The following is a 22,407-nucleotide window of genomic DNA, read 5'->3' as shown; positions in this document are numbered from 1 at the left end:
AAGCCTAATGTATTTCCGTTGTTATTACCTTTTTTAAAAAAAAAATTATTTGAAAGATAGGCAAAGAGAACCCAAGCAGGGGGAGAGACAGAAGGGGAGGAAGAGGGAGAAGCAGACTCCCCACAGAGCAAGGAGGCCACCCTGGGGCTTGATCCCAGAACCCTGAGATCATGATCTGAGCCAAAGGCAGACGCTTAACAGACTGAGCCACCCAGGTGCCCTTTTACTATTCCATCCCAATTCCTTCCTACTTATACTTCCTCCCCTTCATAATAGTCCTTCAGGGACTTCCAGTCAGATAATATCCCCCAGATGTTCTTTTCTCTGGATTAGCCATCCTCTTCATGTTGCATGCTTGAGGCTTGTACTCCCCTTGCAGCTTTTCTCAGTGATGAAATCCCACCAGGGCAGCTGTTGCCTGGACCTCGCAGCTTGGACAGACTCCTGAAGCTGAGTGTGGGGCAAGAGGCCAGTGGCCAAAGGAAAATATCCAGGGCTCTCCACCTGGAGCAGGAGCCAGCCTACGTGTACGCTGATGAAGATTCCCTGATAAGGCCCGGGAAGGAAGATGGTGGGAAGAGCAGACAGGTGCAGCAGAAGCAAGAGACTTGGTCCGCTCAGGAGACTGAGTCAGTTGGCCAAACTGTGAGACCAGACTTATGTCCATTGTCAGGCACTAAGGGACTCACCTTTGTTTCTTTTTTCTCTTTTGTTTGGGTAAACTCCCTCCTGCCACCAAGCAGGTGACTCAGTGTCCCACACAACACAAGCCCAGTGAATGCTGGCTATCATTGCTCTATTTTCTCTGTTCTGTTGTCCATGATGGTAGCTATTTTTCTCAGCTCTGGGTCATTGGAGATTGAAGAACTGTGTTGACCAGTATGGCTAGGGATCAAGCCCCACCTCCCCAAATAGAGACTTCCCTTGAGCTTCCCTAACTCAATACCAGCACCTTTTGTTTCTAATCAGAAGGGACTCTATTCTCTCATATTGCAAAGCTCACATCTATCCACTTAGTCCTGAGAATAAGATGATGATTTCGAGAGAGAAGGAAAGTGGGGGGATGAGAATGTGTGTGTGGTGATGGTGGTAGAAAATTGCAAAGTGGAGCAGGCAAGTAACCTATATGACAAGCACAACTGTTTTAAACTTCTAATAGTTCATGAAGGCAGTCAGTGTGGGGAAACATAGATATTTACGCATCTTGTTAGATACTCGGCCACACTAGTGTATTACCTGTGTGGGTAGAAATCAAAAGACTGATACAAAGACACCCTCTTTAAACTCTTCAGCCTGGGGATCCCTGAGTGGCTCAGCGGTTTAGTGCCTGCCTTTGGCCCAGGGTGTGATCCTGGAGTTCAGGATTGAGTCTCACGTTGGGCTCCCTGCATGGAGCCTGCTTCTCCCTCTGCCTGTGTCTCTGCCTCTCTCTCTCTCTCTCTTTCTCTCTCTCTCTGTCTCCCATGAATAAATAAATAAAATCTTAAAAAAAACCTCTTCAGCCTATCTTTAATTCATGTGTGCTTTATCATTTTGTCGAACTGTCCTACAAGATAGATATTTTTGAAAGAGGACATTGTGATTTGGATTGTGTCCTCCCAAAAAGCTGTGTCAGAGTCCTAATCTCCCTTTATCTGAGATGTGCCTGGATTTGGAGATAGGGTCTTTAAAATGAGGTCATTGGGACACCTGGGTGGCTCAGCAGTTGAGTGCCTGTCTTCGGCTCAGGACATGATCCCGGAGTTCTGGGATCCTGCAGGGAGCCTGCTTTTCCTTTTGCCTATGTCTCTGCCTCTCTCTGTGTCTCTCATGAATAAATAAATAAAATCTTAAAAAAAAAATAAAATGAGGTCATTGAGATGGACCCTAAAAACTTCTGGCCTAAAGAAACATGTGGCAGTAAATTTCTGCTGTTTGAAGCCACCCAATTTGTGGTACTTTGTTATGACAACCCTAGGAAGCTAATAGAGAAGAGAAATATGGAGTTTTTTAAAATTGGGGATTCCTATAGAAATAAACTATGCTCCAACCCTACCGTCAATTAAGTGAATGAAAGTTAAAGCTAAAATTTTAAAACCAGGGAAGTCCACTGTTACTGCCTTAAAAATAATCTCATCTACAGGTTGGATAGCATGGCACTTTGCTGATAACTTGGTTGTTTCTACAATGTAGTACATAATCAAAATAAGCAACAGCACAGAGATATTAAGAACATTCATACTGTGTCATATCATGGTGCCGATAGAAGTTAAATTCAAGACTTTATATTGTCAAGAGGCACTAGTATCAAGCTACATTTCCATGTGGATTTTGGCCAACAATCATAAATAACAGGGAACTTGTTCATAAACAATTCCAAAAGGCAGTGTGTCAGGCAGATGGTATTTTGGGGGTGGGGTCGGGGAGAGTTTAACATGGCAAGCAGAGTTGTGCTTTACTCACACTGGCCATTCTGAACCTGCCATTGACTTCAGCACCACTGGGGGGGTTATGGTTTTACTCAGCTTCCAACTGAGTCTACAGTTTCAATGCTTTAAATTTCTCAAGCTAAAGAAATCAACCTTTTAATGTCATGGGAGTTTTGAAGGAGAAAATCTGCCGTCTTTGAGAAGAACATCAGACATTAGGGATGTAGCATCACTACCTCATGGGTATCAGGCAAAAGTGTTCTTGTTTTAGATCTCCCCGAGAGTGCCAGGGTGCTGTGTCATATAGGGGTCACCTGGGAGTACTTCAGGGAAGAGATTTGCACCTCTAAGGGAATCCCACCTTGTCACAAGATTCCGCACTGAGTTTAGAAAGTATTGATGGAGTCAAGTGTCTACATATAAAATGGCTGGACGTGACAAAGATAGCAACAGAATTTGTTGAGAAGATTGAGATTTCCCTGTGCACACCTACACACAACTACAAAGCCTTTTACTAATATAAAAGGCACAGTAAGATGTTTTCTTTTCCCCTCACTGTGAACATGTGCAGGCTTTAACCAGTGGGGCTGGCCTACAAGAGATCTTATGGGGATCCCTGGGTGGCTTAGCAGTTGAGCACCTCCCTTTGGCCCAGGGTGTGATCCTAGAGTCCTGGGATTGAGTCCTACATCAGGCTCCCTGCAGGGAGCCTGCTTCTCCCTCTGCCTGTGTCTTTGCCTCTCTCTCTCTGTGTCTCTCATGAATAAATAAATTAAAAAAAAAAAAAAAAGAGAGAGAGATCCTTATGTGTGTTCTTTGGTGGTCTTGCCCTACTTAGATGAGTTCACCTGCTTTGATGGTCAGCTCCGATATTACCAGATCTCAGATTTGGTTTTGCATCTTTTCATCAGCGATACACAGGCAACCTTGAATCACCATCATAAGCCTTTAGATATATCTGGGCTTTGAAATGTACAGAGTGACATACAACAGGAAGTGAAGGATTCATCCCACTACTTGCTTTAGGCTATAAAGAGCATGGAAATATGGGGTTCTTCTCATTGGGATTCATGAATACTGGCCAGGGAAGTGGAAGGTATATATGTATGTATGTATGTAGGTAGGTAGGTAGGTAGGTAGGTAGGTAGATAGGTATTTAAAAGATTTTATTTACTTATTTGAGAGAGAGAGCACAAGTGAGGGGGAAGAGGCAGAGGGAGGAAGGAGAAGCAGGCTCCCTGCTGAGCATGGAGCCCAGTGCAGAGCTCCATCCCAGGACCCCATGATTATGACCTGAGCTGAAATCAGATGTTTTACCGACAAGGCCACCCAGGCGTCCCAGAAGTGGCAGGTCTTTAAATACCTTATAGGGTATGACCAATAAATTGGTCTATTGAATGGTTGATAAATATTAGAACTCAGAATTAAATGTGTACATCAAATAATTAAGTTCTAGTGAAATATGAATTAAAATATTGCTTGGAAACAATTACCAAAATGTTTAAAAATACTGACAGAATTACAAAAGAAATGGTATATTTAGGTTAATGCAAATTGATCTAGTGCTCTTAAGAGGCAATATGTTTTCAAGAACCACAAAAATTTTCATATACTTTGCCCAAGCAAAGACATGTAAAGTTTATTAATTAAAGTAACCAAAAGAAGCCTCCTGTATGAAACTATTTAATTTAATGCTATTCTTAATATAGGAATCTGTGAACAACTATTCCTGATGGGAGGGGGGTGGGGATGGCTAAACAAAAGATGGTCCACTTTATTGAATAGAACTTTGAGTAACTATTATAATCACATTGTATGGACGCTTTCAGTGGGAGGATGTACAAATGTGTGCATTCTGGGGCTTTGTAATGGAAGCAGATTACAAAAGTACATGTTCCCCATGATTATTATTATGCACATAGGTATAATTATTCATTTATTCTAGAAAGGTTTTTGAGCACTGACTATACAGCAGATACTGCTGCTAGGTGCTGGCAACATAAAGTGAAAATATATTTTTCCTGGGGTGCCTAGATGGCTGAGTCAGTTAAGTGTCTACTTTTGGCTCAGTTTGTGATCCTGGGTTTCTGGAATCAAGTCCCAAACCCCATGTCTGGCTTTTTGCTCAGCGGGGACTCTGCTTCTCCCTCTCCCTCTGTGCTTTCTCCTTTCCCTCTTTGCATTCTCTCTCTCAAATAAATAAAATCTTTAAAAAAAAGATGTTTCCTGTTCTCATTAAGGGTCTGTCCAGCTGAAAGATAGTCATGCAAACAAATGCAAGAGTGTAGTTATTCACAAAATGCCATTGGAGGGCAAGAGGAGCCTTCAAGTTGGCTGAAGACAGAGGGGAAAGCTTCATAAGGGAGCTAAGATTTTTATATGGATAAAATTTGAAAGGCAATGTAGAGAAAAATAGTTGTATAAGGGTGGAGGTATTAGAAGTAATTAAAATTCTTAAAAAATATTTTTATTGAAATTTAATCCATGTACTAGAAAACTCACCCATTTGATGTGTAAAATTCAATATTTTTGGTATGTTGATCGAGTTATGCAAACATCACCACAATCTAAGTTTAGAACATTCTCATCATCCCAAAGAAATGTTGTATTCTCACTCTCAAATTTCTTCCAACGTTAAATGTTTTTATAATAATAGAAAATCAAAGCATAGAGACAGAAACTTTTGATCTCTGCTATTGTGGTAAAGCTTTACATTGCATGCAAAAGAAACCACAAGTACATCATCATGTCTTTAATTTTTCATTTTATTAGTGACAAGGTAAATAGGTATGTGAAAATCTTCACAGATATCTACACACGTATTTAAATAAAAGAAGAAAAAGAAAGGAGTTGAGTTGAAACAGTGGGGTGTCAGGGGCAACTATATTGCTTATTTACTGTATAAAAATCTCCAAGTGTATGAAACTTGATTTGCCCATTTTCCACATCCTCAAAACCAGCTGCAAGAATTGCAATGGGGATGTCTAAAATATACATAGACTCTAACAGAAGCCTGGTACAATGTAATTATGAAAGCGATTGGTGATGATGCTATGTGGGAAGCAGTTACTTTCAGTGCATTGATAGAGCATTCCTCAAGCAGAAACGATGCTCAGGAATTGATGATTGGTGGGTCCACCTGACCTCAGGTGTCCCCCTTCCTCCATTTGCTTCCACATCTGAAGTAGCAGAGGGGGCCACTGTGTGCCCAAGTGTCTGTAGGTAGCAGTGCCCATCCCGCTAGAGAGGACCACTCTTGGTTGAGATTGTGAGGAAGCCCCTAGATCTTGCTCCTTCTTGGTCCTACTCTTGTTCATGGCATCTCTACTTTCCTCCAGGTGTCTGTGTGACCCAGCTCACGGGGTCCTAACTTAAGTAGCTCCAGGAGTTCTGAGTTCCTTTGCAAATGTTAGCTGAAAAGGCAATGGGTATGTGTTCTCAGGGACTTCTTATGACCCCAAATTCTGAGGAGCTAATTCCTATTGACCCAAAGTCAGGCCTGATGACAAGAGTTAGGGCATTATATGGGGGCAGAGAAATCTGTTGGCACTCCTCCAATCATATACAGACAGCCACCTCCCCACAAAACCATTTCTACTGAGACAGCGAACATGGAAGACCCCCAGAGGTGGTGTGGGACCTAACCTCTCTGAGGCACCTGCAGTTCTCACCCACAGTCAGCCATACACATTAGGAGCCAGACTTCAGTCCTTATAGACTTGAAACTGCTGCCATGACAGGACTGAATTTGTAAGTGGGAAAAATATGAACTTCATCAGAATATTTTTCCATGTGACTTGCATTTGGTTTCCGATGAAGCTCTGCAGCTGTAGCCAAATGGCTTAGCTCCAGGTTAAGGCACCATGGAAAATTTAGTGTCTGTGAGTCTGGCTCCTCTTTCAGATAAAGTGTGATTGTTGACATTGGGAACACAAATTTTCCAACTGCTTTGTAAACTTCAGGATTTTGGTCCACTAGTTCTATTATCTGTAATACCTAGGATATTAATTAAAAAAATAACTAATGCCAGTGTAAACATGCTTTAGATACATAGGTCTATAAAATATTGCACATAAATATAAAATTTGTTCAGCATTTCTTCATAGTAAGTTTTCATTATCATAAAAAGTATATAAAATTGTGCAGATTATATGAATTTGGCTGGTCAACTTGACTTCAAACATGATGACGTTACACACGGTTATGGATTATTTACAAGAGTTTTAAACATCAACGTTTTGTGATGGTTAGACTTTAGATGATGGAAGAATAGCTAAGATAAATATTATTTTCCAAAGGTATGTACTATAAAGATTAGCAGTAAAGATGAGTAGTAAAGTTAGAATAGGCAATTGTAAATAAAAGTCTTAGGAATCCCTTTTCTGGGTTCATCTTGTATCTGCATAACTTTATATTTCTTTCCCATGTATGCATAACACATCTTCCCTGTGTATATAAATTTGAGGTATAGTAAATAGGTATTTAATCCCAAGGTAAATACTGGTGTTGCTTCTTATAGATATTAAAAGTAACATTTACCCATATTGTAAAATTGCTTTTTTATTAATGGACTGTAGAAATTTTACCATTATTTTTTAACCGGAGAGGTTCAAGAGTACCTTGAGATTTGTGTATTGCTAATTAAGTCAGTGGGAAGATTTTTATTTCCATGTAAGGAGCTATAAAATACAACTTTTTGCAAAGCTGAATTAAGCAGATGTGAGTCCCTGGAAGGTGTGAACAAAAGTGATTTCAGGTAGCGGGTGGCATGGTATTAAGTGAAGCTGTCTGATTTCCTTAGCACTGTCTAAATCCTGAAGAAGCTCTGTTAATTTATCTGCACAAGATGGTAATCTTAGAAGGAAATTTAGTGATTTTGAAAAGCAGCTAACCAAATTGTAATGTTCAAATCTTCTAGATGACCAGAATATCTGCCTAGAGACATGGAAAATAAATAAATAAACTGTTCTCCTCAGTTACAAGATTATCTTGGTCATTTCAAAAGTACTTTCACAGTACCAACAACATATGCTTGTCTCCCTGAGCCATAACTTCATTAGAAATGTGTCTTTTCCATAGGGAGGTGTCAAATATTCCATCAGATGCAGTAGTGTTGGAAGGTTTGGTCCTAGTTCACTGTCAGAAGTCGATTGTAATTCAAATAATTAATCTCCATGGCTTGAGTTGGATTTACCTGGAAAGCAACTGAGTTCCCATGCCCATTTCAGAGCGTCTGCCAAAAAGAGAACAACTAAAGCAAAAGACATCTTCCACCATTGCTAACGGTTTCCACAGTGTTGAGGACGGACATTATCTCACCCAGAAGGGTCTCTGGGCTCTGCGGCAGCTTCTCCAAAGTGCAGCATACATGAGGTGATATTTCTGGGGCCCTTCCACTTCAGGGTCACTGGCATGTACAGGGAAATCTTTGTTTAACCTTTGTGTTCCTTTTCTTTGAACAGGACCAATGTTCGAATATTTGGAGCTTGGGTTTTGCTCCAAATTCATGCCTCAGCGGCTTTGTCATCTGTCAGTTGCTCCCTGTCATTCATATCATCTTGGGGGGGTCTTGCTCTGTCAAAGAATCCACACTATGAACAAGAGAAAAGAGGGTTATTAAATCAGGTCTGGGAATTGGGTGAAACTCCTCATTCTAAGAATTTTCACTTTCTGTGTTTTCTAAGGAAATCAGTGCTCTGTGGATATTCCCTGTCTGATTCTCCAAATTAGAAGGGGGAAGCAGAGTAGTCTTTACCTGCAGAGAGAGTTTGTTGCATCAGGCAGAGTGTTTGGGTCCTTCCTCCTGCCAGGTCCTTCCTCCTCCCATGTGGGAGAATGTCCCTGTTTTGTATAATCCACTTATGGACCTGACATATTTTTCCCGAGATTATAGCAACAAGGCCCAAAGATTTCCTCTCTGCTTTTCTGCATGCTTTCTGGAGACAGCAGGAGCACTAACTACTGGCCAGGGAAGGGAGAATCTCTCCTGAAGTATACCATAGTTACCTTGGGATGGAATTTAAGAAGAAGAGAGGAGATGCTTGCATATCACTCTGTACTTGTGGAACACATAGCATATAGAGGAAAAGTAGATTGGTCATTTCTTTCACTCCCAGAACATCTTAGTGACTTCCCAAAGATCACCCAGCGACTTGAGGAAGAAGCTATCTTAGAATCTTCATCCTCTTGAATTTCAATTAGTATTTGGTCTAGAAACCTGGGACCTCAATTCTTTTTTTTTTTTAAAGATTTTATTTATTTATTCATGAGAAACACACACAGAGAGAGAGGCAGAGACACAGGCAGAGGGAGAAGCAGGCTCCATGCAGGGAGCCCGACATGAGACTCGATCCTGGACTCCAGGATCAGGCCCTGGGCTGAAGGTGGCGCTAAACCGCTGAGCCACCCGGGCTGCTCCTGGAACCTCAATTCTTATATATTATTTCTTACCCTGGAAGCCAAATTCACTGGGTTTTATTGATAACTACTGAGTTGTCTTTTTTTTTTTTTTTCAGGACCAATACCATATTCTGTCAACTGCCCCATATCATTGTATCATTTATGGAAACAAAGATACTATAAATAACAGAATGACATAAGGGTCTATTTCTAAAGGTAAACTATGCAGCAGACTCTGTAGGCTCAGGATGGCAGAAAACAGCTTACGATAATGATCAGGAAAGCCATTATTTAACTCGCATGGCAAGGTTTTCTCAGTTTATTAGGCAAGTCACATATTGTTTTAAAACAAAAATACACTATGATTTTGGGGAATCACAACAATGGTGGTTAACGAAGATGTGACTGGATTAATTACTCTTCTAGTCATGTAATTGTGACACTGTTTGTATTTTGGAATGGAAATCTCTATGAAACTTGGCAGTCCTATTGGTTTTGGGGCCAGAAATTAATTCCTATTGTAGGTTTTTACAATAAATGTCAGTAAAACACATGAAAGAGTACATTCAATCTTCCTAATGGAGATGGACTAATGGGCAAGATAAAAAAAAAGACAAACAAGTTCAAGAATATTATAACATGCAGCATCTATTTGGCATGATAGTCCAAGTATCCATTAATTACTATATTAATTGCATCTGGGTAGTGCTTATAAAGAAACATCTCAAGTATTGCTGATAGGACCACATCACTAACAAGCTTGAGATCTTGATTAATTACACAAGAAGGCTTCATAAAAAGATTTTCACTCCAAGCATATTGGAAAGAAGATCACACGTCTCAGCTAAAAATGTCTAACACTCTCTGTATTTATTTACAAGAAATCTCAAGATAAAAGCAACATTAAACACTCTTGGTCTTCTTAAATATCAGCTATACAGGCATAGTAAGTTTGCCAAAACAAACAAGACACAATTTTCCCTTTATGCCTTTTCGACTGTTAAAAATCCCCAAATCATGCCTCTGTCTTTGTCTTTTTAAATCTCTAGGTGTATCTTTGTAAATCCCCTCAGTGGCCTCTGTACTCAAAGAGAAAAATAAAAGAAATAAACTTACCTTCCATAAAGCTAAGGTTAAGATGGCCAGAACCAATAATCCAAGAAGTATTGCTAGTATTATTACCCATAATGGGATTGAAAAGGAAACATTTGGGGTTGCCCAAATAACTGATGTCTTAATCTGAAATGGAAAATAAAGCAAATGAGCTTGAATTTGAAAACTATTGGATGAAATAAAGCAGCAGTTACCAGTACAATATGGAGATGGGAGTAGTTCTAAAAAGATCCGTATAGTAGTTGAAATCATCCTGGGGGAGACTGGAAGGTCTACAACACTCAGACATAGAATCTTAAAAGCCAGCACATTCTCAGGTCCTCCAGGTGGGATGAAAGGTCTAATTACAGACACTTGGTGTGTGTTTGGTTCAGAACAGCCCAGAAACCCTGGCATGGAATCGAAGCTGGACTGAGAACCAACAGAGTGGAAAGGAATGAGCTTAAATCAGGCTGGACCTTTTATGGCAGTAATGATTAAAAATAGACCCTCCGAAAGGTCAAATCTGTCCACACACATTTCTTCATGGAGCTCAGCTAACCTCATTGAGAAGTGAGTTGAATTGGACCCATTGGACTGTTGAATGTGCAAAAGGTTAGAGATCACCTAATCTAACCCCCCATTTTACAGATGAGAAAATTGAGTACCAGGGGGACTAAGTGATTCATACAACTAATGTCACCACCTCTTTAACTCTAGGTTCTGTGTTTTATCAATGAACGATAGCCCAGAGCCTGACTAGCCATCTTGGATTTCATGGAATTAACTGCAGGGAGCGAAGTGAGCACTAATTGTCCAGAGGCATTGGAGCTGCTTTAATCCTAAATCCAGTTTTCAGTTGCCATGAGAGGTCATTTCATTCCTCACTGTTGCAAGAGAATTTGGAGGAAAAGAAGATCCTCCCAGCAGAACTGCACGCTCAGTGCCTGTGAACCATCCCTGCCTCCCCACATGGGTAGAGCAGCTCTCCTGTTGCCCATGTGCCCCTGGAGACCCAGACAGCAGAGAAGCTGCAGAGCCTCAGACAAAACCAAGAGGAGGCCCAGCCATTCTGCTAACACCTTCTGCCAAGGAGAAGACAAATAAAAATATTATTGGATCTAAAATGCTGTTCATGAAGGCAAGGCTATCTGGTTTTAGAGAGAAGTAAGCACTGCCCCAGTTAAAGCAGTCAGAGTGCTCCTGGTTTTAGCTGTCCTGGCTGGAAGGATCATGGGTCCAGTCCTGATATATGCTTAGAACCTCTAGGCCACAATTCTCTAACCCACCAATCAGGAGATAATAATAGATGCGTGGCAAAGGTTAGTGGCTCTGGAATGTGTCCTGGCTGGAAACATATGGGTGTTCTCATAATTTCCACCCAAGTAGGGGCCTGTGACGGTGCACATCTCTTTCTTCTGCTTTCTTAATTACATTGCAGCATCCTGCCTCTGCGCTTGTCAGCTTGTGTAGCTATTCGTTGCTCCTTCATCTTGTGTCCATTTCCTCTGCGCAGTGGACATACTGATAAGGTAATTCACTCATTCTCCAGCCCCAAGTATCATTTACATCCAGACTAAATGAAGGCACCAACAGTAGTGAGACTGCTAGTCATTCCACATGCACAACAGTGCCAGGAACTTGATTCTCTGCTCTCAGTGAGAAAAAGGCTGGCCATGACCTACTCACCATTATACCTTCCTCCTTCGCCTGCTAACTCCCGTTACCAAGCAGTCTCTATTTCATCCATCACATCAGCAGGAGGTGCAACATTCCACGACCAAGATGGCATCAACCTCACGCTGCTTGCTACAGTCTAGGGACAGGACACACGGCACACGAGGAAACGCACTGCAGGGACTCAAAGTAGCCACGATGCCACCTGGATTCTGCAGGCTATATAACTTACTCTAAAACGATCCTTTGCATGTATATGGCTGCATGAGCAAGAACGGGATTAATGACTTCTGAATCCCCTCTCTTTATACTCCTTCCTTTAGTGAATTACATCTAATAGCACCTATGAAATCAGCACTCAATCCGCATCTTAAGGTACTCAGAGAAAGGACATGAAGTGGTCTTTCAAAACAATACTAGTATTACTGGAAGCAGACTCATACAGTTTCGATAATGAGAATTTCAGAATTTTGGAACCACAAGGGAGAGGAGCAAACATGTACTCACCAGCCAGTTACAGTGACCCAGCAGAGAGAAAATCTGGAGCCATGGACAATTCTGAGGTTTCTTATAAAGGTTTCTTCCCCCTAAACGTAGTTTCAGGCTATATTTGGTGCATGTGTTAGAAATCACCAAAATTTACTAATAGGTAATTTACAGTAACACAAGGAACCATGCTTCTCCATCTTCCCTGTCCTGATTTACCTAATTAATATCTTAAATTGCCTCCCATGGTTTCATGTTAAACATAGCAAATAGTTGAATTTGTGAGTGTTCATATATATATATATATATATATATATATATATAGAGAGAGAGAGAGAGAGAGAGAGAGAGAGAGAGCGCTAAAGGAATTGAAAGAAGGGCCAGAGGGTCACAGACCGTTCTGTTCAAATTGTTAGTTTAATAAAAAGCAATGGGATGGGAAAACAGCTACAGTGACTTTCCTGGATTCTTTTGCTACTAGGCTACTGTAGGTTTTGATGTTATTATCTAAAAAACATGGTCATCCTGTAGAAACAGGTAGGGGAAGTTATGTGAAGGCTTTTGTTTTTTTGCAGCAATGATGGAAAAATATGAATAAAATATTAAATTGAACAGGATATGCTTATTAGGGTCTTCTGAAGCAAAAACCAGCTTTATAGGTATAATTACAAAAATCTATTGGCTTTTTGTTTGCATTCACTTCCAAAGATTCTAACAGCAGTGTCTTAAAATCATTTGAGAGTAGGTGATCCCGACTGTCCTTTTCAGTTCCAAAATTCTGAAATTCTCATCACCAGAACTGTCATCGGTCTGCTCCCAGTAACATTATGCTCACTTAAAAAATACCATGCTGTTCCTTTCTCTGAGAATTTTAAAAGTTCAGATTACACATGTCATGTACATTTCCTGTAAGTCATCATATGTAATTAACCAGGAGGAAAGGACAAAGAGTTTTAAAAGCAAGAAAACTCAGGAATCCTCCTGCGCCTGCATTCTGCTTTTCTTGCCTGCTGAAAAGACATCCTTTAGGACATCCATGTGGCACTGAGGGTGCCCAATCATCTCAATCTAAAATGCAAGAGCTGCAAAGACCTTCCTTGGCCTCTGGTGTTTTCCTAAACTTATCTAGGCATTTCTTTCTTTTTCTTTTTTTCAAAGATTTTATTTACTTTTTAAAAAAAGATTCATTCATTCATTCATTCATTCATTCATTCATGAGAGACAGACAGAGAGAGAGGCAGAGACAAAGAAGAAGAAGCAGACTCCTTGCTGGGAGCCCAATGTGGGACTCGATCCCGGGTCTCTAGGATCACACCCTGGGTCGAAGGTAGGTGCTAAACCACTGAGACACCCAGGCATCCCTTTATTTACTTATTATATATAGAGAGAGCACAAGCAGAGGGAGCAGCAGAGAGAGAGGGAGAAGCAGCCTCCCCGCTGAGCAGGGAGCCTGATGTGGGGCTCGATCCCAGGATCCTGGGATCATGACCTGAGCTGAAGGCAGATGCTTCACCGACTGAGTCACCCAGGCACCTCTAGGCTTTTCACCACTTAGTCAAGAAGTCACTACACCAAGGCCAGTAGAAATAACAGAAAATCAAGAACAGTGCCCCAGAGTATCTCTCCAGATTTCCAATGCAGGGGAGCTGATTGGTTGTTGCTGGAAAGAGGCAGATGAAGAGTCAAGTGCAACACATCATTGGAAGAGTCCTATATGTCTTGGAAAGGGAGGTCCTTCTGAGGACACATTGATTAGGGGGGCATGTGACATATTCATGTGTATACATGGCAATGGGGCATTTCATTCATGAGTGGAAACAGGTAAAGCCTGGCTTTTCCTGAAAGTCAGTGCTTTGTATAAATTAGAAACTTGAGCTGCACAGGCCACCTGACTGGGGCAAGACTTAATTGATTACTTTTATAGGACCAAAGCTTATTTAAATTTGTATTAGTGCTGTGGAAATTACAGAATGGTTTGAGGAAAGCTTGCCAAGAAATAAAGCGTTGGAAAATACTAAAACTTTGTTAGTGTTTATGTTTGTCTTGCAGCTCATTTTGATAAGCCCTCAGGAAACTTCATTATCCATCAGATAACTACTAGTAAGAAAAAAAGGTCTTAATTCTCAGTTTCTCATGACTAAACACTGATTTATTGTAATAATTTTTCACTCATTTCAAATAAGATTTATGAAATATCCCATGTTTCAAGCTAGAACCTTCTGTAACCCTGCTCTAGATCAGGTTTATTTCTGTCTAGAAATTTCTATTTCTTATTATAAAATAAGCCACATGTGTAATTTAAGAATTTTCAGCAGCCACATTAAAAAAGAGGAAAAAGATGAGACATTAATTTTAATTATTTAACCATAAATATCAGAACTATTATCATTTCAACATGCAGTTGATACCAAAATATCCATCAGACATCTTAAACTCTGCTTTTCTTTTTAATGAAGTGTCCAAAATCCAGTGTGTATTTCATATTTGTAGCACATGACAAAACTAGATTTTCAGTGGTTAAAGTGAAACGTAGTCTCACAGAAAAAAACACAGCTGCATTAATGGAAAAACATCTTATACTGCAACAGTTTTCAGGTTTTCATCTAAATTAGTTAAAATAAAGCAAAACTACTAGTTCAGTCTCACACTGGCCACCTCTCAGGTACTCACTTTCCACATGTGGCTGATGGCCACTGTATTGGACTGTATAGCTCTAGAACATTTTGTAAAATCTCACACAATGGTGTGGTTTGCCCATTTACCTAAGTCTTCCCTTACAAGATTTATTCATCAAGAAGGTGGTCCCAAGGCAGAAGGTTCCCTTTAAGATTATGGGCAAGAAATTACATATTTAACTGCTTTAAGAAAGAAAGGTCATGTCGACTAACTAAAATACTTAAAATTTAAGGAGAAAATCTCAAGTGTGTGCCAACTCATGAACAAATTGTATCACTTTATCTTCATGTATTGAGGACATATAGCTATTTAAAGAAATGGCATACAATGTTAACAATTCACTTATTTTAATTATCTGCAATTTTAGGAAGTGAGATCCATAAATTATAAGTGGTTTAGACCTTCGAAAGTGATACTAAGTAGGGAACGTTTAATCTTACCTTCATCACATCATAAATCTTGTCCTTTATTATGGTTGAAAGACCATAAATAAATTTTTAATATGCCTACACTTTATTATGGACATTTATGATATGTTGTTGTATATTTTGACAAAATACCAAGGTAGAAGGAAAAGGCTCCCTTATATTTGCAACTGTAATTAACGTTGACATCTGTATTTATGTATCACAAAATCTTGTGTAAACTTACTTCATAGGGGTCACAAGAATGTTTTAAATAAATGTACCAAAATACTCTACCTACAGTGCCATTTAGAACAAAATAATATCATAAAGTGGACCAGCTGGACACACATTTTAACATTTAAATAACCTATGAGAGATAAGCAGTTTGAACTCCAAACAATTGATTCATATAATAATTCCATTTTAAGGTTCCTAAGTTGTGCTAACAAATGAAATGGATTCACAGTTTTTGTATGAGGTTTCTAAGAAGGATTTTTATGAACTATTTTATAGAAACCACTGTGGGAATTATACTAGACAATCATATTCCCTCCCAGATATCAGGTATGGAATTCAGCTTTAGTAGCATGACACACAAATGCCAACGTTCCCTGTTAAGCAAAGAAAGTGTTCAAGTAACTGAATCTTGCTTTTTTCTGCCGTTAAGCAAAGAAAGTGTTCAAGTAACTGAATCTTGCTTTTTTCTGCCGCGCTGTGATAATTGAGCACTCAATCATATCCCTTTGCACCATGCAACCTTTCCCTCACCTCTGAACATGGCAAGTGTCACGAGCTTCGTGAGTTCATTTGTTACAAACTCAGACAGGCTGCAGGTAGCAGATGGGGAGAGCTCTTTTCTTCCATGTGTGAGGCTGACGTGGAGCTCAAGAAATGGTTGAATCATGACCATGTTGACAAGGGAATACAAACTAACTAATCATCCACACAAGGGCCTAAGAAAACAAGTTTCATTACAAAAGAAGTATCTAAGAGGGTTTCCCCATTGACAGGGTATGCAGTGGAGCTCTTAGGACTCTCAACAACCTATCCTTTTAAATTTTTTTTTTCTATTTTTATTTATGATAGTCACAGAGAGAGAGAGAGAGAGAGAGAGAGAGAGAGAGAGGCAGAGACATAGGCAGAGGGAGAAGCAGGTTCCATGCACCGGGAGCCTGATGTGGGATTCGATCCCGGGTCTCCAGGATCGCGCCCTGGGCCAAAGGCAGGCGCCAAACCGCTGCGCCACCCAGGGATCCCTCAACAACCTATCCTAACTGATTTAGCATCTTAAAGCAATTCCCTTCTACTGCATTCTTTTCCAGAATGACCTTTGGAATGACCTTTGAGAAGAACTCGCTAGAAAAGGCATCAGCTAGCTCACAGCACAGTCCTCTCAAACCAAGCCACAGAAAAGTCATTTCCCTGGAGGGGAGAGCAAACTTCTCATGGGCCAGATCTCCCCTTGGCCGGGTGTTGGGAGACCCCAAAGTACCTTCATTCCTGAATATTTTTTCCAATAACCTTTACATAACTGATGTGGTAAATCATCCACGTCAGATAATAAGGCTTTTAAAAAATGCAATGACAAGGATGGTGGGGCTGGGGGAAGCACATGTATCAGATGATTCTGTGGATCTTTTGAGATGAGTTGAGAACAGCAGGCTGTCACCTGTGGCCAGTACAGAAAGACGTAATGCTGTTGACGGCATTGACTGTAACATATGTTTCTGCTATGGAACACATGCTTGGAGAAAACAAAGGGACCCAGATTTATCTCCCTTAGAGAGACAAGCCTTTGAACCTCCTTGGATGAACATTCTATATTAAAATCCCAAAGCCTCTGTCTTCTAGGTTGAACATAAATCCAAACTACAGTAGACATCCTGTGAGGGAAAGAAAGGCGAGCTAAATGAAGAAAGATGTGGCCGCGCTTACTTTAAAATGCCACCAAAGTTTACTAAAATATTTTGACATTTCCATTTGGGCTTCCTTGATTCAGCCAGGGAGAAGACATTTTGGGGGGAGGGTTACTATTACTGAGCCTTGAGGCATACCTTGTTCCAAGTACAATGCTAGGGCTTCATAGACATCACTTTATTAACCTCAACAATGTGTTCAGGTGAATATAGTTAACAGCCTCAGGGAGGTACAGTGATTTCCTGAAGGTTTCCTAATTAGGGGGCGCGGAGCCAGGATGAAGCCGAGGAGAATGTGTTTTGAAATACATTTGAAATGTGGGCCTGATCCCATGCTAGAGATTCTCAGTTATTTTACTATTTTATTTTATTTATATTTTATTTATTTATTTTAGTAAGCTGCATACCCAGCGTGGAGCCCAATGTGGGGCTTGAACTCATGACCTTAAGATCAAGATCTGAGCTGAGATCAAGGGTCTGAGGCTTAACCAATGGGTGGTGCCCCTCTCCGTGATTTTAAAGCAGAGTCCCAGGGCCCCACCCCAGAGCTACTCAGTCCTGATATCAGGGGTGAGGTCTTAGCATGTATTTATTTTAAAGTTTCATGAGTGATGATGCTTCACATACTTAGCTGAAGGTCACTGATCCACGCATTTTCCTAATTTAAATTACTAAAAGTAGACTAGGCTAGCAAGATTAAATTTTGTGATTACAAAAAAAAATTTTGTGATTATATTTTTTAAAAGATTTTATTTATTCATGAGAGACATAGAGAGAGAGAGAGAGAGGGGGGCAGAGACACAGGCAGAGGGAGAAGCAGGCTCCATGCAGGAGCCCAATGTGGGACTCGATCCCAGGTCTCCAGGATTGTGCCCTGGGCTGAAGGCGGTGCTAAACCCCTGAGCCACCCGGGCTGCCCTGTGATTACATTTTAAGATGTAAGGCCAATAAGACATTATGATCATATCTACTTATATACCCTCCCAAAGCAGTGCTTCTTAAACTGTACTGTGTCCACGATGCCCTGGGATAAAATGCAGATTCAGACTCAGCAGGTCTGGAGTGAGGTTTATTTGTGAATTTTTGACGATTTCCTAGGTGATGCAGATGCTGATGTCTGCAAACTGGACTATGAATAACAAGACCTGGGGACCAGGGTTTAAGGGGGGGTGTATCTATAGAATGACCCAGAAACAAAGATTTAAATCTAAACATCTTTTCCTCAGATCTGGCTGTGATCACTTTCACTGTAAAGGGAGGGTTTTGGTGACCATGCCTGCTGTCCTCTGTCCCCCTGTTCCTGTCTGCTCTCCATGGTCTCGCCAAGCTGCTGAGGATGCTGGCAGTTGTGCTGTGAAAGATAAACTCCTGCCAGTAATGCTTAATAGCCTCAGTTTAAAAATAATGTTTTATTCAACTGAAGCTCATGCTGTACTTTTTTTTCTGGGTGAAAATGATCGTTCTTTGCATAGAAAGGAAAGATGTCAAAGGTCATCCAGCTGTCCCTAATGAAGAGAGTCCTTCCCCCCAACTTCGGCCCCCACCTCACTCACTATGCTGTCCTTAGAATTAAACAATCAGGACGATTTCATTATAATGATCATTGCTATCTGGACTTCTTTCAAACAAAATGGCTTGGTTAAAAAGTGGTATTAGTCCTACACCGTAAATTTTGGGTCTTTTTTTTTTAGTAGAAATTTACATTGAAAGTTTAAAAATTTGATCAAAGAACACTGAGAAATTTCTGGAGGGAGACAAGAAAATAGTGATCCAGAGAAGGAAACTTTCCTCAGGTCACTGGAATAAGCGCTTAAATGTAGCATCAGCTGAACAGTGGTTTAAAAAAATTATTATTTCAATGAAATTGTTATGCTGCTATATTTTTCAGATACTCACTGCTATGCTTCCCTCTGGGAGTTTTGCTGGCTGATCTTTATAAGGCATCTTCTTAACTTTGAAGGACACCAGGGATGCAAGAGTATAGGGATCATTTTTTCTCTGAAATGAAAAATATTTATTTAAATATATTCTGTGTAAACCCTTAAAAGCCATCCAGGCAGCCATCCAACTGTTTTCAGTATTTCACATTTCCAAAGGAAAATTTCATTTCTCCTTCTGTCTTCTTTTTCTCTTTAAAAATTTTCCCCCATCCATCCATCTATCCATCCATCATACATCCATCCATTATACATCCAGACATCCTTTTAGATAGCCATCCCAGTGTCCATCCAACTGACCACCCACTCATTCATCCTCTTCTTATTTCTAAAAAGAATTTCTCTTATTAACAAAAGACTTAGTACAATGAGGTTAGAATAAAAACAGAAAATCAGAGTCCTAAATGGGAGCAAGCACAAGGATTAACGTAGGTGCTGCTAGTAAAGAACAAAGGGGAGATATTGTAGGTTATACAATTCTTTTTTTTTTTTATACAATTCTTATTATCTGATAGAGGGAAGTATTTTAAGAGAGAGACTGATACAAGTTATTTTTTAATAAATATTTTATTTATTCATGAGAGACACAGAGAGAGGCAGAAACATAGGCAGAAGGAGAAGCAAGCTCCCTGCTGGGAGCCTGGTGCAGGCCTTGATCCCAGGGATCACGCCCTGAGCCAAAGGCAGACACTCAGCCACTGAGCCACCCACATGTCCTAGATACTAAATTATAAAGAAATTTATCACATTTCATCTTATACAGAAGACCCAGAGAAGACTTTCTTAATCTCAGCACTGTTAGGATTTTGGGGTTGGATGGGGAACTGTCCTGAACATTGTAGGATATGTAGTAGTATCTCCAGCCTCTACCCACTAGATGCCAGTAGCACTTCTACCATAGTTGTGACAACCAAAAATATCTCTAATTATTGTCTGTCCCCCAGGAGGCAAAATCCTCTTGGTTAAGAACCACAGACTTAGAGCCATAGAGTTTTTGATAGAACTTTTCAGCAAATATTTTTTTTTTTGTTTAATTGGTTCTCATATTAACTGTTGATTAAAGCCAAAGGAAAATATTTAAGACTAAGTCAAGGAAGGCCGTTTTGAGAAAGTAAATTTCTGTGGTTCCCCACCATTTAACTTGAGACAATGATTAGAGCTATCCAGTCTTGGGCTGGAGCTGGTTCATAATGGCTCTTGAGAGGAGACAGACTGTGAGAATTTCAGGAATTTTGAGTATCAGTTGTTAAAGCCATTACTAAAACATATATATGTAAATTTCAGAAAAAAATATTTTTAAAAAGATAATACACAAAAACTCAGCATTTATTAACTATTTTATTGTGTTTCACTAGTATCTATGCTCTTTTTTAAAAAAATTAAGATTTTATTTATTCATGAGAGACACAGAGAGGGAGGCAGAGACATAGGCAGAGGGAGAAGCAGGCTCCCTGTGGGAAGCTCAGTGCGGGACTTGATCCCAGGACCCTGGAATCATGACCTGAACTGAAGGCAGATGCTCAACCACTGAGCCGCCAGGTGCCCCAGTAACTGTAGCTGTGCTCTTGATATTATTTAAGTGTATTGTATCTGGAAGGGGAAATACTATATGATGGTGTGCTAATGCCCCTCTTCCCAACTCCAGATTTGGTGATATTGTGTTGGCAGCTTGAAATCAGCCATAGTAGGAATATTTACACCATGGGAATCAGCAAATGCTGCAATGGTGCTTCCCCGACCCTCAACACACACACACACATAAGCAGTTTATTAAACATTCACCAGAACTTCACTATTTATAATCCAATGTTGGGTTTCTTGAGGCCAATCCATCAGGTTGGATTTTTTTTTTAAGATTTAATTAATTTATTCATGAAAGACACAGAGAGACAGGCAGAGACAGAGGCAGAGGGAGAAGCAGGCTCCCTGTGGGGAGCCTGATGTGGGACTCGATCCTGGGACTCCAGGATCATGCCCTGAGCCAAAGGCAGATGCTCAACCGCTGAGCCACTCAGGCGTCCCATCATCAGGTTGGATTATGAAAATTTTGTTTCTATTTTTTTAAAAAGTTCTTTTTTTCCCCTCCTGTGACTGAATTTTTTTCTCCCCTCAATAAATCTCATCTCCTCTAGATGAGAAGGACAGGCCAGACTATGCAAAACTTTTAAATACTTAAGGACACTGATTTTTTCTTTCTTTCTACCCCCACATTCCAGGATAAGTAACTTTATTCATTTGGAAAAATTATTTTTTGCTTGTTATTCTTCTGATGTTTTCTTATCTTCTGGCTTTTCATTTTAACTGAAAGCTGGATTTTTATGTGTTTATTTGAGAAGTGTTTTTTAAACGTGGAAAACTTTGCTCATAAAATCTTGCAGGTACTTGGTGATTTAAATCTACTCTCTTTACCACCCTGGCTGGTAGACACAGAAGGAACATGACCAAATTCTGGTCATGAGATTCTGCACATAAGAATCACAATTATATACTCATATGCCCGTGCTTCCCAAACATCAGTGAACAAATTTTCTTTAGTCTCCAAGTTCAATAAAAAAGAATTGATAGAAAATAATTCTTTTCCCCCTGAAGTCGTATCTTTGAGGAACAAATCAACAGAGACCTCCATCTCTGTTTCAACTCTTGATGGGAAGTTTTGGGTTTCTTGATTCTGCATTTATGAATATGGAAGTTTCTTAATGAATAGAAGGTGGGATTTGAACTCTAGAATGTAGAACCTGGAGAAACATGTTTCTCTGGGGGGATTTCCATTCACCTCTGTCCTTTACCCCTGCTCTGGGCCACAGTTTGATATTTTCTCGTGTTCTACTTCGTCACCAATCCTTAGTATCCTTTTCCAGTGGTTCACAAACCCCTGGACTTTGCTGAGTTTCAGAAACAATTGGGGTTAGGTCCCGGGATTCTGATTCAGAAAGACCAGGATGAAACTATATTTGTCCTACATTTTTTGCAATTTTGACATTGTTTAACTCTTTCTTTGTCTCTATTACTTGTCTCACCAAGATTATATAAAAATGGAGGGTGTAAAAAGAATGGAGGGTATAAACCACGGGATGTAATGTTTATATCTTACACAGCACTTGAACACCATCACCATGGCTGACTGAGCATGTAAATGGACAGTGAATGAACTTTCTCACCTCATGTAATACCAATATGATAACACCTTGCAAAATGTTTGGTTCTTTCAATGGTTGAATTGGACCCTCTCTGTTATCAACTAGATTAGAAAGTTCAAGAAGTTGTAAGAGAGATACGGACATAGAATGAGGGCTGTGGTTCATGAAAATGGGCTGTTGACCTGCTCCTCCACTATTTGATTCTGTATTGCAAACTGACACAGTCTGGGTCCTGATCAAATTAAGATGGTAGGCAAATAGCCTGTAAAAAT

The 22,407-nt window shown here is 40.1% G+C and overlaps 1 protein-coding gene across 1 annotated transcript in view; it reads right to left on the bottom strand.

The window, feature by feature from the left end:
• Positions 1-5,155: 5,155 nt before the first annotated feature.
• ITGA8 (integrin subunit alpha 8) overlaps positions 5,156-22,407 on the bottom strand; it is a 169,116-nt gene continuing 151,864 nt past the window's right edge. The window contains exons 28-30 of the mRNA XM_077897083.1: positions 18,958-19,059; positions 9,924-10,046; positions 5,156-7,999 (exon numbers count right to left, since the gene is read on the bottom strand). Coding sequence (XP_077753209.1) covers positions 7,913-7,999; positions 9,924-10,046; positions 18,958-19,059 — 312 coding nt within the window. The 3' untranslated portion in view covers positions 5,156-7,912. The remainder of the gene's footprint in view (positions 8,000-9,923; positions 10,047-18,957; positions 19,060-22,407) is intronic.

Source organism: Canis aureus, chromosome 5 (assembly GCF_053574225.1).
Source record: "Canis aureus isolate CA01 chromosome 5, VMU_Caureus_v.1.0, whole genome shotgun sequence".
Lineage (NCBI taxonomy): Eukaryota > Metazoa > Chordata > Mammalia > Carnivora > Canidae > Canis > Canis aureus.
The sequence above is the reverse complement of the archived record's forward strand: the minus strand, read 5'-3'. Positions and strand labels throughout refer to the sequence as shown.